This window comes from Amblyomma maculatum, unplaced genomic scaffold, assembly GCF_055883805.1.
Source record: "Amblyomma maculatum isolate TAMU_Amacu unplaced genomic scaffold, ASM5588380v1 scaffold_24, whole genome shotgun sequence".
NCBI lineage: Eukaryota > Metazoa > Arthropoda > Arachnida > Ixodida > Ixodidae > Amblyomma > Amblyomma maculatum.
Window position 1 is genome coordinate 551,705 of NW_028146749.1, and position 16,528 is coordinate 568,232.

At 46.3% G+C, this 16,528-nt stretch overlaps 1 protein-coding gene across 5 annotated transcripts in view; it reads right to left on the minus strand.

Annotated features, from left to right (window-relative positions):
* The window catches only part of LOC146170950 (uncharacterized), a 720,860-nt gene that overhangs the window by 269,372 nt on the left and 434,960 nt on the right, over positions 1–16,528 (minus strand). For 4 of the 5 annotated variants that reach the window (XM_084586587.1, XM_084586584.1, XM_084586586.1 and 1 more), the window contains one exon: positions 9,570–9,630. Coding sequence is in view for 2 of the 5 variants with exons in the window: in XM_084586584.1 (XP_084442710.1) it covers positions 9,582–9,630 (49 nt within the window). In the remaining 3 variants the exon portion in view is untranslated. Of the gene's footprint in view, positions 1–9,569; positions 9,631–16,528 lie in introns of those variants that run through there. The other variant, XM_084586585.1, reaches the window with a different exon arrangement.

Below are 16,528 nucleotides of genomic sequence, written 5' to 3' on the forward strand. Positions count from 1 at the left end.
AACTGTCTAAGTGTTGATAATTTTTTGTCTTTGCTTGACTTTTACCTCAGGGCTACAATAGCTACGTTTCAAACTAGAATGTTTGCGCAAAGGAAAGGGATTTGTATTGGTTCTTGTGTTGCCGCAGTGCTGTGTCGCATACTTTTATCGTCTGCTGACCACGATTTAACCTCTTCGCTTTACAATGGCCTACTGCTGAAAATTTTTAGATATTTGGACGACTTTCTTGTTATAATAAAGACTAACGCTAGAATGGCGTACCACAGTTCTGTGGGAAACATAACATTCGTCTTCAAACAACAAGGGAATTGGTTCACATATTAACTTCCAGAAAATGACAGGGTCGAGGCTAGCTTCAAAAATCGTATTGAAAGGCTTCAAATGGCTGGCTCCTATATGTTCTGTCATTTGTGGTGTGGCTGAGACCCTTCTTCAAAAAATGAAAGGCAGGAAGAAGCCTAATGGCGAGATGGTCCTCTGTATACACCGCGTGGTGCACAACCTGAAGAAGGTGGCTGTGGTAGACGTAGCCGGTATAACAAGCAAAACTGTTTATTTATACATCAGATAATGGGCGCCCGTTTTCGCTCTGCTTGGCGCGGTCGCCCATGCCGGGGTCTCCCGGCGGTGCGCCTGGTTAGCTTGCCGCTTGGGGCGCTGTCGTCCGTGGCGCCCACAACAGCAAGCCCCTACGAGGTTTCCGTCATGTTCTACGCACCCAAAAAACTGCCAGGGTTGTGCTCAAAGATTGGGCGAAAGAAGAAACTCGTGTGCGATGAGAGGCATGGTAAGCCTTTTGTTTCCTGCGCCGCCGACGTGGCGTATGAAATCCCACTGACATGTGGAAGGGCCTACATAGGCCAGATGAGCCGTTGCATCAGTGACAGAGCGCGGGAGCATGAGAAATCGCTAGAGAAAGGAGAACGATCGAATTTGCATCTCCACTGCACAGATTGCGGGTGTTAGCCACTGCTTAGCAGTATCAGGATTATAGGCAGAAGTCGCGATCAGGTGGAGAGATAAATTCTTGAAGCCTTTTTGATTAAAAGCAAGGGGAGCATTTCCTTCCTGGAAATATTTCTATGAAGATCTGCTTCGCCATGCATGATTTGTGTCTGACGACATGTCTTTAGTGGCACTGTGTGTGTGTGTGTGTGTGTGTGTGTGTGTGTGTGTGTGTGTGTGTGTGTGTGTGTGTGTGTGTGTGTGTGTGTGTGTGTGTGTGTGTGTGTGTGTGTGTGTGTGTGTGTGTGTGTGTGTGTGTGTGTGTGTGTGTGTGTGTGTGTGTGTGTGTGTGTGTGTGTGTGTGTGTGTGTTTTACTTTGTTTTTGTCATGTTTTTACGTATTAGGTTTTGACTGCTTTTGCTTTGAATACCTGACACTGCTTTTGCTACGACTGACTGATTTTTATCGCTAAATTTTGTGTGGTTTATATTTCGTTGCCTTTGTTTCAAGTGTTGAGTCATATGTGTCTAGTCTTGTCATTTGCTGATTCCTGATACCGGCAGGGTTGAGAGCGATTAATCTTTGCACACATGCGTGGTCGAGGGTTTAAATTTGTCCCTTTTTCTTTCAATAAACGGTTGGTAGAGCACACATGTGGTGTCCTTTTCTTTCTTGTGTCGTCTTCTTTGAGCTCCCGTAGTGGTTTTCAAATGAATAATTATACCCTAACATTGTGCAGGATGTGGAAGTTCTCGAAAAGACATCAGAGTGGCGTCTATAGGATGGGCCATGAATTACCTTGGACTTGAAGGGAGTACAGGATAAACTTTTAAGAAGCCATTCATTAAATTAGCGGCCAAATGGAAGTAGGGGAATTCAGAATCTCGTGGCTGAACAGCTAATCGCCACCGTCCACCTAACCTGAAAAGCGTAACCAGCAGTTTAGGTGGACTGCGGGTTCGCTCCGTATTGGCTCACGTTTTCCCTGGGCTAGACAGCTCAGTCGACAAGAATACTCGTCATCTCGGCTCATTCATGCTGCTGCCACAAAGAAATATGAAATGCCACCAAAACTATACAATGCTGCAAAGCGCTTTGATTACGACTGTGCTAAACTGCACATTAGAAAAATGGTCTTCAAAAATAGAGCATTGTTAATTTTTGTCATAACTGAGAAATGAAATAACATTGTTAGTGGCGAAAGGCAAGAAGACGGCACAACATGGCGACAGGGTGAATGATTTAATGGCTGGCCTAGGCAAGGGCTCCTCTCGAGCCACTGCCGATCTTCTTCTTTGCAAATATATAATTAAAAACTGGATAAAATACCACTGCACTTCGCAATAAAAAATAAAAAAAAAGAGGTTAGAAAAAAATTTCGACCGTTACTTGCCTTTTCTCATAAAACTGACAGAAATACAGTTGAATCCCGCCACAACGAATACCGCCACAACGAAATTTCCGCGACAACGAATAATTTTTTATTCCCCGCGAGTATCCTATAAGAATTAATGGCCTAAATTTCTCTGCACAACGAACCATTTTTGCAGAGCGTTTCCGCTTCAACGAAATTTTCGCGTTCAAAATCGAAACCGAAACTAGTTTTATTGGCGAGAAGTCCAAGTCAAATCCAAAGCCACATTAAGCATGAAATCACGTGATTGCAGTTCCGCCATTTTGGCTTTGTGTCGTGGTCGCGTTGTTCACTCGCTGCCTTTCTCTTCGACAACGACGAGTTTTCATCCGCAGGACACGATGGCAACGCAAGTGAAAAAACGCAAAACTCTTTCCCTTGAGCAAAAAGCTCAAATAATCGCCCAAGCAGAAAGCGGAAGGAAGAAAGCGGCAATTGCTGAAGACTTCGGAATTCCTGCAAGTTCGCTGTCAACGATTCTAGGCAATAAGGACAGCGTGAGAATGGCACTTGCTTCAGGCACATCCTCGAAGCACAAAAAGGTGACGCGGCCCCTCCATGAAGAGTTGGACAAAGCAGTGCATGCGTGGTTTGTGGAAGCACGAGCCAGCAACGTCCCCCTGTCCGGAAGCATCGTCCAGCAGAAAGCCTTGAACTATGCATGCCTACTTGGCATTGATGATTTTAAAGCCAGCATTGGCTGGCTAAACCGTTTCAAGGCCCGCCATAACATCGTTGGAAAAGTGTTGTGCGGCGAGTCAATGTCAGCAGACGTGGACGGAGCAGCTGCTTGGAAGGCGAGTAACATGGCCGGAATTTTAAGCAACTTCGCGCCTGCAGACATTTACAACGCCGACGAGACCGGGCTATTCTACGAGATGTTGCCGGCTAGGACGCTCGACTTCAAGGGGCAGCGCTGTCACGGCGGCAAACACAGCAAAAAACGCATCACAGTGCTGCTTTGCACAAACATGGATGGCTCGGACAAGCGTCCGCCGTTAGTCATAGGCAAAAGTGCCAAGCCGCGCTGTTTTAAGGGAACTCGTAGCCTACCTGTGCAGTACAAGGCGAACAACAAGTCATGGATGACCCGCGCTATTTTCACCGAGTGGATGATGGCATTCGACCGCGACATGAAGCGGCAGGGCCGTAAAGTTTGCTTGCTTTTGGACAATTGTTCAGCGCATCACTCCGACGAAGTCAAGCTCACTAACACGGAGCTGAGGTTTTTCCCTCCCAATTGCACGTCTGTCTTACAGCCTCTCGATCAGGGCGTGATTCTTAGCCTGAAGCGCGCTTACCGCGGGAGGTTAATTCAGCGGCTGCTTTTTAACACTGAAACCGGCCGAGACACGAAGGTGGACTTGTACGTGGCACTGCAGATTATGTCTGCTGCCTGGAGCACACTGGGGCGCTCAGTAATTGTGAACTGTTTCAGGCACGCCGGATTTGCCGAAGGTCGACCCGTACACTCTGCTGGCCTAACACCAGACGTTACAGACGACGACGAAGAGGCGTCACCGGCTCCGGGGATCGCGGCCGCCTGGAAAACGCTGGGAGAAATAGGAACCGTGCCGCCTAATCTCGAGCTCGACGAATACATCGGCGCTGACGCTTGTGTTGTTGTTCACGAAGATGTGAGTGATGAGCAGATCATAAAAGCTGCCCGGAATGATAAGGACTCTTCCGATGAAGAAGACGACGACGTACAGGAAGCGCCGGCTGCGGCAACCGCCGTACAGGTGATGGACGCTTTTGATGTCATCAGGAATTTCGTTGCTGTCCGAGACGACGATGTTGCAATGGGTTTGCTGACCGAGTGCGAAAATCGCGTGACGGCGTTGCTCGCCGTGAAGCGTAAGCAAACCAAGCTTACAGATTTTTGGCATTAAACGCCGTTGCTGCTGCTTGGGCAATTCTTTCTGTGTTTCACGTCAAATTTTTGCGATAACGAAGTTCCGCGAGAACGAATTTTTTTTCGTGCACCGTGAATTTCGTTATAGCGGGATTCAACTGTAGCGAATATATGCCATTTTAAGCTATTTTTAACCCCGCCAACAAGCATAAAAAAAGCTTTATAAGCATTGAGAATGCTTTGCATATTGCATCAGATAGAATGTAACTAAATACAGCAAATACTAAGTCCAAATTTTGACGTCTATATCTTAAGGGGAACCCCTAAGCACATATATAGAATAAAAACGCGTTCGTATTTATTTTTATATTTTTTATTTGCATAATGCTATACTTTTTAGTGCCTGATATTTACAAATTACTTAGAATAGTTTTTAGGAGAATTCGATAAAAATCGAAATTGGGGTAGATTTATAACTTCGATTGAAATTTGTCCATTTTTTTATATTTTTTAATTTTGGCAGATTTAAAAATAATACGAGGAAAGAGCCGACTAGAGCTACAACTATTTGTCAGAAATAGAGAGCAAGGCCTGGATAATAAAGAGAAAAGGTTTCAGGTACAACACTATATTGAGTCGTGCCAGAATGCAAGGCTGAAAATTGGCAATTTGCAGAATAACCGCTCAGTTTCATAATTTTAAACATAATAATGCAACCCTTTAGAGTCCTTAATATTTCTGAGGTACTGAGGATTCTTTAGAGGGATTTTAATAAAAATCGAAGATGATGTTATATTTTCTTTAATTGGAATCAAAGTTGCCCCTTTGCTGCTGCTTTCGGATTTCGGACGATTTTGATGCGTTGTGGAGAAAACACCCAGTGGTCTAGAGCTTTAAATATTGTCTGAAATTAAGTACATAACCTGCATTATAGAGAGAAAGATTTAAAGCAAAGAACTCAAGGTGCCATGCTAATACATAAGGCTGAAAGCAGACATTGTTGGAGCGTGTCGCTCCTGAAGCATAGTTTGCAATTTTTACGAAATCAACTGCAACAGTTAAACGGGTTTCTAGTAGTTGTTGTAAAAGTAAAATTTACATAGATTTAGTGAACAAAACATAATGAATTGCAATATTTCTTCCGCAAGCAGCAAGTCTCCAAACTTGAAACTTTATTGAAATGCCAAAAACGGCGTTTTCCTTATCTAGTGATACACTAATATTTTCCCGCGAAAACTTCGCCGTATCTTGGAAAACTAAGTTTTATTCCTGTATGTCGAGACTTTTGCCCACTACATATAAAAATCTCATAGAAAAAAGAAAATGGTCGTGAGGCCTCGGTTACCGTCCGGACAAACAATAAAGATGGGAACTTCATTGATGTCAAGGGTGCTTGTTATTGAAGTGGCTGGAACTCATGAGGGCCCTGATAGGAGCTCGGTTGGCCAACACGCTTCTTCAGCAGCTGAACGTGAGAGCTGTTTCGATCCACTGATGTAGTGTCTCGACCGTTGCCCAGAGATGAATAAAAAGCACTGCTTTCAAGAGGAAACCTTTCGTTGCCGACAGAGTGCAGGAGAGTCTCTGACTGGTCTGGCAGTTTGGAATCATTGCCCAGGAAAGGCAAACCCCGCAGATCTATCAGCAAGGGGTATTATGCCTTCCACTTTGATTGAAGATGAAGCGTGGTGGAATGAGCCTGCATGGCTGAAGATGACCACTGAGCACCCCGCGGTTCTCCCGAACATCGATAGCAGCTTTTGCGCAGAAGAGGTCGTGCAAATGCTCAATGCAGTGCACTGGAAGCACTGTTGGATATTGACAGTATTTACCGCGTGGGTTCAGCGCTTGTTGAATAACTCGAAATCCTTCCCAGAAATAATGGGGAGAGTTAACTGCAACAGAGTTGGCACAGGCCGAGAAGTATTGGCTTCGAATGCCACAAATGACAAGCTTCCCGGAAGAATTAAGCCCCCTTCAAACGACAGCTCCCCTGGACAAGAAATCACCCATCCTAGCTCTCAGCCCTTTCCTCGACGCTGACGGCATACTTAGGGTTGGCGGCAAATGGACATAGCGCTGAAGAAGAGGAAACAAAACACTTTTTTTTTCTTTATTACCGAGTTGGACATTCAAAACAAGACGATGAACAATAAAACGTGCCAGCACACTTTCTCGTGACACGGCAGGTTAAAACGTTTTCAGTTTTACCAAACTGTCAAGCACATGAATCCATTGTGGCTGCTCGGGGAGTGTCATATTCACTTCCCTGAACCGCACAACACTGTGTATGAAATAAAACACCCGCTATACATCTGCTCAGCGCACCAGTTCGCACTGTTGCTAATGGCACGAGAGCACGAACGCTTGCTGCATGCCGGATTGCGTGGCATGCTATGCCACCTTCGTGAGCGCCACTGGATACTTAGAGCGAGACAAATTGTGAAATCCAGAATCCAGCGCTGCCTTCAGTGCCAGAGACAACGATGCCGACCTGCTGCAGAGCCCGTGGCCCCCCTTCCATCAGACCGTGTCACAAGGCTAACCCATTTAAGATCACCGGTGTTCATTTTGTGGGCCCTTTATTTTGCACTGACACAACAACGAAACGGAGGGGATATATGTAGCCCTTTTTACGTACTCAGTAACCAGAACAGTCCATCTGGAACTTGTCGGCGACCTCACTTCAAACTCATTTCTCATGGCATTCAGAAGATTTGTCTCCCGCCGAGGAATGATCGAAGTCATGTATTCAGATAATGCTCTACTTTCAAGAGAGCAACAAAGGACCTCCCAAAGAAGGTTCAAGCAGCGCGGGGAGCAGAATTGCTCACCTACATCGGAGAAACTGGAATATCATGAAAATTCATTGTAGAGAGAGAGAAATGGGAAATAATGGTGCGTATCGTGAAAGCCTGTCTTCGCAAAGCCCTTGGAAGAAGCTGCCTCGATTTCGATGGCCTGCGCACAGTCCTAACAGAGGTCGAGGCGGTTGTGAATTCCCGTCCCCTCACGTACGTCCACTCTGATGCTGGGGAGCCAGCGCCCCTAACACCAGCTCATTTCCATGTCGGTCGACGGCTCACAGCTTTGCCGTCCACAGCTGCAGCAACTTCTGCGGAGTCAACTCGTGAAATATTGCGAGGGAGACGGAAGCACCGCGTGCACGCTAGTTGATTCATTCTGGAAGCGATGGAGGCGTGAATACCTGCTAGAGCTAAGGTAGCTAAGGTCCGCACACTGGGCAAAACCCACGTGACTGCGATGTGTTAGGGAGGGAACACCCCGCAGATGTGGCCGATTGGTCGAGTCAAGGAGACCAGGGAGGGGCGGATATTGTACGCTCCCAAACAAGACGGAGCTTCCGCGACCAGTGCAGGCCCTTTTTCCTCTCGAACTCCGAGGCAAGGATGTCCCACGCACGGAACAAAAAAAGGAGGAGGGGGGGGGGGGGGGGGGGTACAAAATGGGATATGGTGCCTTCTAGAACACTGCACATAAGGGGCATCAGACAAGCGCAGGAAGAAAATATATATGCAAGAAGGTTTCCAGATACGATCCGCGCCTCCAAAGTGTAAAGCGAGGCGAAGCTGCAGACGGCACGCTGCAATCCTGAGAAGGCCAGTGACCGCCTGAGCGGGCCGAAGATACAGCCGAAACAGGCGACAGTCATCTCCCCTCTTTTCTCATCTCATGTGTTTCTCTCCTATCCAGTGCTCGTAACATAACACATCGTGTGTGCGTTGTTCTTTTGGGGCTCTTGCGTGCTCGGCACTGCCGCCCGAAAGAGTTACGCGCAGTAGAAGGGAATCGTATAAAATGCGGCCCTGTTAGGTTCCCACCGTGGAGCTCGCTGCATCGTGAGACTGACTATACCTCACAAGGGAGAACTAGTAAACGTAACTCACACCCTCCCGCCGTCAGAAAGGGCAAAGTTTCGAAAAAGAAAAACGCGGGAGGCCGATGAGGAGCAGGACGGATCTACGAAGCCGTGACGTTGGTTCTACGCTGTCCTAGTTGTCACGTGACATTACGCGCCTGACGCGCCGTACCCTGAGCCACGGCCGAACTCGCATGCGCCGCCGCTGCTCGAATCCGGCCATGGTTGCGAGTACGGTGGGTTGAGAGCACTAATCCCATCTGCTCTGTGCCGCGCGATCGCTCCGACGTCCTGATCTGGCCCACAGGGCGCCACGTGAGCGTGCAGGCCGGTCTAGGCAACCGTGAGGACTGCGCAGTTCTGCGCCCCTCTCCGCATCACGGCAGAGAAGTGAAAGCAGCCTTCAGCAGGCCGGCATAACGCAGCGTGCGCCGTCTGCAACAGCAGTTGTTTGCATCGCGCAGATATGTGCCCGCTAGGTGAATCGCAATGATCATTCAACCAGAATAAGCGACGACGGTAGTATTTCGTGGTAGTATTTCGTCCAAACATTAAATACAGCATATGTGTGACGTCAATTCGATGTCCCGCTGACAGCCTTTACCGAAAGAACATTGACAAGGGAGGGGTATCAGCGGCTACAACAGAACTTCTACACGGGATATCGGCGACGAAAGTACTGCTGACGATGACAGCAAGAAAAAAAAAAACAGTAGAAAAAGAAACTGAGCTAAAGAAACGCTGGAAACTGCGACGCAGCAACAGAAGTATAATGTAGGGGAAACCACTGGCTACCTGCGAAAGCTATTCGTGTAGTCGGGCATGGCCGTACAAGAAATTTCTCTTAGTTCCAGCGAGAGCGATTTCACGACATCAATTGTTCATTTTCTAATGCTCAAATGGATCGAAGATGAGGTGAGTGTTACTACCGCGCGAGTTTAGGAGGCCGCGAGGGCCTTTTCATCGGGCGAGGATGATGTCGAAAAGCCTCCTCTCTGGACTGCAGATAAACAGATTCCGCTGAGGCTTACACACTCGCCACCCGCAAAATGCAGTCCAGCGAGCAATATGGTGGCGCCCAGCAATTATTGAAAAGGTGCATAGGCTGTGAAAGTACAGCTGCTGCAACAATGGTGAAGACAGTGCCTACCTACGTGGCTATATTTACGGCTTAGAAACAGTCGCCAGCGGAAACGAGCCCTTCACTTTCACGATTTAGAAACACCTTCTGTAGCAACGCGCACTCGGGTGGCGACGGTGGAAAACATTTATTCAAAACTATTTACAGGAGGACCATAATTGCCAGTCCCTTACAAATCCAGGAGTACCGGAAGGAACCTTCATTCCACTGGCGACTGCGCAACAAGCGCCTCATTAGAGGTGGCTCTGCGTGCCTGTGCTGCGGCGTAACGTGCCACTTTGCACAGCCAGGAATGATGGGTATCATCCTTAAGTGATAAATATGGCATCTTACCTTTCCAGACGCTCAGAGCAGAGGGCCGACTTGGACAACTGAATTCCGGCTGTCAGCGGTGCTGAAAAAAAAAAAAAAAATGGGTTGTTGCTGTTAAGTAAAGGGACCGGGGAACGGGTTCTGTGATTTCTGGTAAATGCGTTCAATGTGTAGAGCGAATGCTTTGAGTATTCGCCCCAAATATATCTCCTTGAAACGGGGCCAAGCGATGTACAAATACGTATTCTTCTTAAACAGTGCACGCATTTTAATATTAGTGGGCCGAAGAGTGAGCCTGTAGAGGTGGTTTCTTGGAGCCATTCTTCATGAAAGGTATTCGACTATCGTGATGCCATATGATGAGACCACAGGCTGCCATTCTACGCAGCCGAGCATATGACGGCCACTTCTTTTCGCCAAACTTCTGGTGGCTGTTAAACTTGTGTGCTCGGGCTATTGCGTGAGGTCCTGGGGCTGTGTGAGCGACGTCAATGCCTTTCGCACAAATGGTTCTGATTCACCGCCGCCCAATCCTCAGCCGCTGGCTCCGCAGTTATTCGCCGCGTCTTTCGCATCCTCTCAAGGTGAACAAGCCTTTTTGTGGTATGCGTTCTGGTTCCGTCGTTGCACACATCGCTCACGAGAAGGAAGAGAACGGACCGAGGAATGTGCGGCAGGGAGAAAACCCACGGTAAACGCAACAAAGGGAAGCTGGCAAGTCAAACGTCAACCGATGACGTGATAATGGGGCGCAGTCCCCAAGTTCTTTTCTTTGTTCTTTAGGTGCTCTGAGTGTATGCAACGATGTGGGAGGAAAGTAGCGTCATTTTTATTCGCGGATATCTCCGGTGTTTGTTCACCGGCAGGCCGCCACGACTGATCCAACCCGGCCTGGGTCCCCACGCCAATAAATAGCCACGGCGGGGCTTAAGCATATTTTAGGGAACTGACTCTATTGCAGTACGTACCTCCCTGAAGCAAATACATGAGATCTGTAAATTAAGTAATGCTTTGTACGGCCGTACGTTCTGTCTATATGCCGAAGTTGTGGAGTCAGTTCAAAGCAAGTGGTAGGGAGCAGCTTCGCTTTATATCGCGATAGCGGAAGGATCTCGGACTGGCGTTTGCAAAGTGTTGAGTTAATTTTTCTTCATGAGCGAAGTTGTGAATGACCTTGATGCGATGAGTGATGCATTTCTTGGTCATTCAATTCGCCAATAAATATATTTGCTAACAAGAAAAAGCGTCTCTTTCGTTCTGCTAATTAGAGATCCAATTAACAACATCGATGGGAGGCGTGTATCATAGGGCAGCATATTTCCATTCCCTGAAAACTGCAGCAACAGAAGTGCCGGGTGGCGTCACTAAAAAATAAAACACAACAAAAAGGAAGTCAATAAAGCTATATGTTTTTGAGTACACATTGCAGTGCATAAATTACCATGCATACGCAGTAAAATAGTTTGCTGCAATGGTACAATTTTTTATTTCCTTAAATTCACAACATTCAAATAAATTACGATCATATTTCCTAGGGTATGTTCCCTTTTAGGTTACATAATACAATATTTCTTGTTCCTACCAGGAGCAAGGCCAGCCGCGAACGCAGCTAGGATGTGACGGTATACAACGGTTAAACTATTCAATTACCTTCCTGTCTTCAGTGAATGTATGTTACCTTTAGGTTGCGTTCAGGGACAGCTCTCAGCAACAATCGCCTTTTAACATGCTTTAAAGTCTTTTTTACAGATTTATGCCGCGGCAATTTTTCAAGTTAACTTATTCAACGCCGCAAAGATGGCGCGATGGACGACAGCGATGTATTGCGTTCTTTACCGTAAGTAATTTTAATCCATAAAACTATTTTATTAATATTGCATTTCAGTTTTCGTACTGTGCTTAATACTCGAAAAAAAAACGTAAGGTTGTGCTTCATTTTTGAGTGACGCACCCGGCACTTCCGTTGCTGCAGTTTTTCGGGAACGGCAATACGTCTTAAGGCAACGGCTAAATACCGTAAAAGCCCTATAAAAAATATATATATATATATATGCTAAGGACTCATCTTTTAAACAACCTCTACCCTCATTACTGAGGCTAATGTAAAGCAATTTTGGAATATAGTGCACAGTAAAGATGTATCTGCTCTCCTCCTCAGATCTCGAGACGGCGCAGCTATATGTTCCATGTGCATTAAGTTCCATACTTTCGTTATCTTTTTCGGTCACTCCAATCGCTACCATTTTACCTGATTATCCCACCATGGAGTTTCCTTTGATGAACTTAATCATTTTTTTTTTGACACAATAGGAATATTACGCATAATTGAAAGGCTGTGGAATTTACAAAATAAATTCGAAATTTTTGTTAAATACAAAGACGTACTCGTCCATTATCCTGACGAAACTTTTTGAGCAGTAGCTTGATACATGCTGCGTACCCGATGACTCGAAGGTTGGAAAAGTAATTCATCTGCATAAGTCAGGCGATATTAATAATTATCGTCCCATATCGCGCTCACCAGCATTCCATGCAAAATCATGAAACACGCCACCATCTCTCATCTTGGTAAAATTTTAGAAACTGATTCTTTCTTCAGTAACTTTCAGCCTGGTTTCCGAAAAAACATTCTCCTGTGAGAGCCAGCTTTTATGTTTCAGTCGTCACCTCCATTGTAATGTTGACGATGAATCGCTGGCAGACTGCACATTCCTGGATAAAACTTTTGGTACAGTCTCACAGGAATTACTTCTCTTTAAGCAAATTGAAGTTAGATGCTAACGTGCCTTCATGGCTGCACTCTTTTCTTACTTATCGATCTCAGTTCTTAACCGCAAAAAATACTGACTCTCAGTTTTCCCCAGTGTGCCTCAAGGTTTTGTCTTAGGACCCCTGGTTTTCCTGACATAACTAAATGACTTGCCGGCATACCTTACTTCATCAGTTTGTTTCCTAACGGATTATTGTTTTATCTATCGTAAAATTAACAACGAACGTGATGTCTCTATATTACAATCCGATATTAACAGCCTTTCGGAATGGTGTCAGCGTTGGAATATGACGCTCATCATTAACAAGTGTAAACGTATGCGCGTGCACCAGCGTCAGCACAACTGATCCGACTACCTAAACAGTGGTCTTCTTTAGGTGTTCGCATAACTAATCACTTGTCATGAAAGTTGCATGTTCATAGTGAATAATGCTACCAAACTCTTGGCTCTCTCAGAAGAAACATTTTCACATTGTCCTAGCGCACTAAAACTTCTCATTGCCAACACTTTCGTCCGTCCAAAACTGGAATATGCAGCCTCTGTCTGGGATCCAGGCGTCACATCTCGATATGCTTTAGAAACTTCTAAAGCCCCCATCCTACACTTCAGCACGCATTGATCACCGTCACAAGGTAGGAATTCCATTCTGTCGCACCAAATACTGCCGCGACTCCTTCATTCCAAGCACTGGAATCGCCTTCCTCATGCCATTGCTGAAATTGAAGATGTCAATGCCTTCCGTGCAACTGTCACTAACCAAGTTGCTCCAATGTTTAACACTGTACTTTTGCTGTCGTTTTCAGTACTTCTGGTTTTATACCACATATCACTGTTTTGGGTGTGTTGCTCGTGATTTTGTATTTTGATATCTACTTGTGCAGCCACGAACATTTCTTGTATAAATATATTTGCTCTCTTGTGTTTTACTCTGATTTGATTGACCCCCACACCCCTCTGTAATGCCCTCGGGCCCTAAGGATAAACAAATAATTAAGATAAAACTCGATTTACAATGTTGAGGGGAGCCACTAACTATTTCGTTAAATCGGGATCTTCGTTAAATTCAGTGATGCATTTCTCGGTCATTCAATTCGAAAAATTTGATTACAAAATGTACCGGCATTCAGAACGTTACCGCGGCATCATTTTGGTAAAGCGTAAAATTGCTCCCAAAATGAAAACGCGGACAGCGGAAATAGAAGACATAGCTAGCGCTCATCAAAAGAGACAAAAAATTGCTACCTGGACAAGAAGAGCCCCAGGGAAATAAGAATTTATCTCCCAGCAACGAAGTCAGCCATCCTTGGTCGCGTGCGATTTCTAAGCGACGGCCGCGTGGATTTTTCTTAAACTTGAAGTGCGTCCAGCCTGTGTTTGGTTCCCTGGTGTGTTCCAGCAAACTGCCGTAGCAGATAAAGGGCATCAGCCACTCCACCCGCCAGGAATTCAAAATTATAAATATCGATTCGCTCAACGCAGTTTGGTAAATCAGGAAAAAGGCGATACGCGATGTTGCCGTTGGCTCGCAATCAATACATTTTGGTGCGATCTCTACGAAAAAAAGCAAGGATTAACTTTGCGCCTTTATATTTTGAGAAAAAAAAAAAGGGGGGGGGGGTCTTTAAAACGCGACAGAACAGGAAATTGGATTAATTAGCTCAAGTTTGTCAAAGCATTCTATCCTTTGGGCATCTGAGAGAAAATCGGGATGTCTTTGATAAATCGAGCTTTTACTGTATCAAAGTATGGTTATTTAAAGGCTTTTTCGATGTTTCACGTCATATATAACATCAAGAAAAAATTTTTCAGTGCGAACTTTTGGGGAATAGAGGCGAAAGGTTAAAATGCCATCGACGTGATTATAATAGACCGATATAAAATATTTCAGAATACAAGCACAATTCTACAACTCTTCCTTCCTCACTTTGCAAATATGGCTCACGTTTCTGTAGCTTTTTTTTTGTGTGTGTGCCAACTCATTACGGACCGTGGGCAGAACTGCTGACTGAAGGTCTTTGAAAAAAAAAAAAAAAAATTAATGACTTAAATACTTTTTAAATCGCGCTGCAACATATACTAATATTAAATGGTATAAATGGTATTTCAAGCACGTAAAATGCTTTGCTTAACCTTTACACTTGACATGAAGAAAAAATGTTTGAATTTGTTAAACAGAAACTGCACAAAAAGTCGCGCATGTCTTGAATATCGGAATAAAACTCAGGAATAAAAATAAATGAGGTTATTCAAAATGTGACACTGCGTTTTCCTTTTTTATTTGTTTGTTAAAATTTGGCACGCCTATTTGTTGCACTCCCCTCACCGTGCCAATATAGTAACGTTGGTGCAACTTGGTCCGCTCACTGTGCCACGAAAGAAGAATGGAGGGCTACACAGACTATATTCCGACCCTGCTTACAGGCGCTAGAAATCCGGGAAGCAGAGGCTGAGGCTCGAATAGTGAACGATCACCTCTATCTGAGGGAATATATTCTATTCCTCGGCGCACGGCAATGTGCCTGAAGAAACTCAGCAAATCAAACACCGGTTCTCAAACGATTCTACGCTTCTCATAACACACCCAGTACAGACATCACAGGGGAACCTTCAGCGCAAGTAAGCACCGAAAGAGAGCGAAAGTAAGCGCAAGCAGACGTGAGTCCTTCAAGCGCCAAAGCGACGCCCAGCGACGGTGACCCGAAGCCGGAAGGCATCAGCCCCGCACAACCACAACAGTCTGGGGAAAACCCCTCCGTCTGACCGTCTGGCGCACCAGACAACCAGACGCCGATTGAATGCCGGTCTCGAGGGGGAGCGCGAGGGAATCTCGAGGGGGAGCGCGCTTCCTGCGTGCGCTCTCCCTCGAGACCGGCCGTGGCCGATCTAAATCACCTCCCTTTGCGGCCAAACGATGGCGCCAAAATAGCGCGCCCATAAACGAGCCCGTACGCTCCCGGCCGTGTCGCGTACGAGCACAGGAGCAGGGGCGTTCCCAAGACTACCAAGGCAGTGTAGTAGTAGTAAGTGGTTTTATTAAATAAAATAAAATAATACAGGAACGAAAATATTTTTGCCTGCCCGGTATCTGCTATCGAAATGAACTGAAGCACCTGAACTGGGGAAGCGGAAATAAAGGGATAGCAAGGAGACAGATAGGAGAAATCAAAGAGGTGAGCGACAGGGAGAAATGACCGTTTAGGGTAAAAGGTAAAGGAGTATAGTACAATAATGTACATAAAGCAGTGTCGCAGTTCCTAGTTTCGGCCCTTCTCTTTGCCGAAGCAGCTGGAAGTAGTCGCCCTCTGCCTCCGCGTCGTCTGCTACGAACGGAAACCAAACCAAAGCGCGGGCTCCTGGAGAAACATTAAATCCACCGCCAAACACCTCTCGGCACCTGATTCTTAGCTCACACAGACTCAATGAGACAGTCCTTACCGTCCCATAGGAAAGAGAAACTTCCTTGCCCTCTCCAGGCACACTATCGCTATATAGTGCCTGGAAGTTTAGCAAAATGAAAGAAACCAAGGCCGTGCGCGTAAACCACAAGCGCAATGTTGTAGTAGCGGACGCTCACCCCGCTGAAAACATCGCTCCCTTCGTCTCCGTCGAAACCATCCGTGGCATCGCAACTGGGGCGAAGGAGGCGAAACCCAACACCTAGTTAGGCTGACCTCCTCTTCGGCGGGTGACTTCACCGAGGGAAAATTAGCGGCTGGCATCGCAAGTCACAGGCCTTAATTGTTGCATATTGAGGAGAGATTCTGCAAACAGTACGACGAAAAGAAGGAAGACGACGTCTTGGCAGCGAGAGCGGGTGGTAGAGAAGGAGCGCCACGTTGCTACATCGACAAACGTGATCTAGAGGCGACCTGGTGTCCGCCCTGCTTCTTTTATACGCCTGCTATCGGGTGCTCGCTAAGAGGAAACCGTCATTATCCGCTTCGATGGTCAAGTCTAATCTGAACAGGAGGCACTTCTCAAGGTTTGGAGGCAAGCCAGCGCATTCCGACCATATCCCGTACCTGCAATGCGACCTTCACGCCCTCCCCACCTCAAAGAAACCTCGATTATGAACGCCGCGAAGACTTCTGCGCGTCCGTGCACGGTCTACACGCGATAAGTGCTCAGAAGACGCTTCTCCGCACAACACTCGCCCTTCGGATGAACGCAACTCGACACAGCATGCTCATAACATGTCTCGCACACACC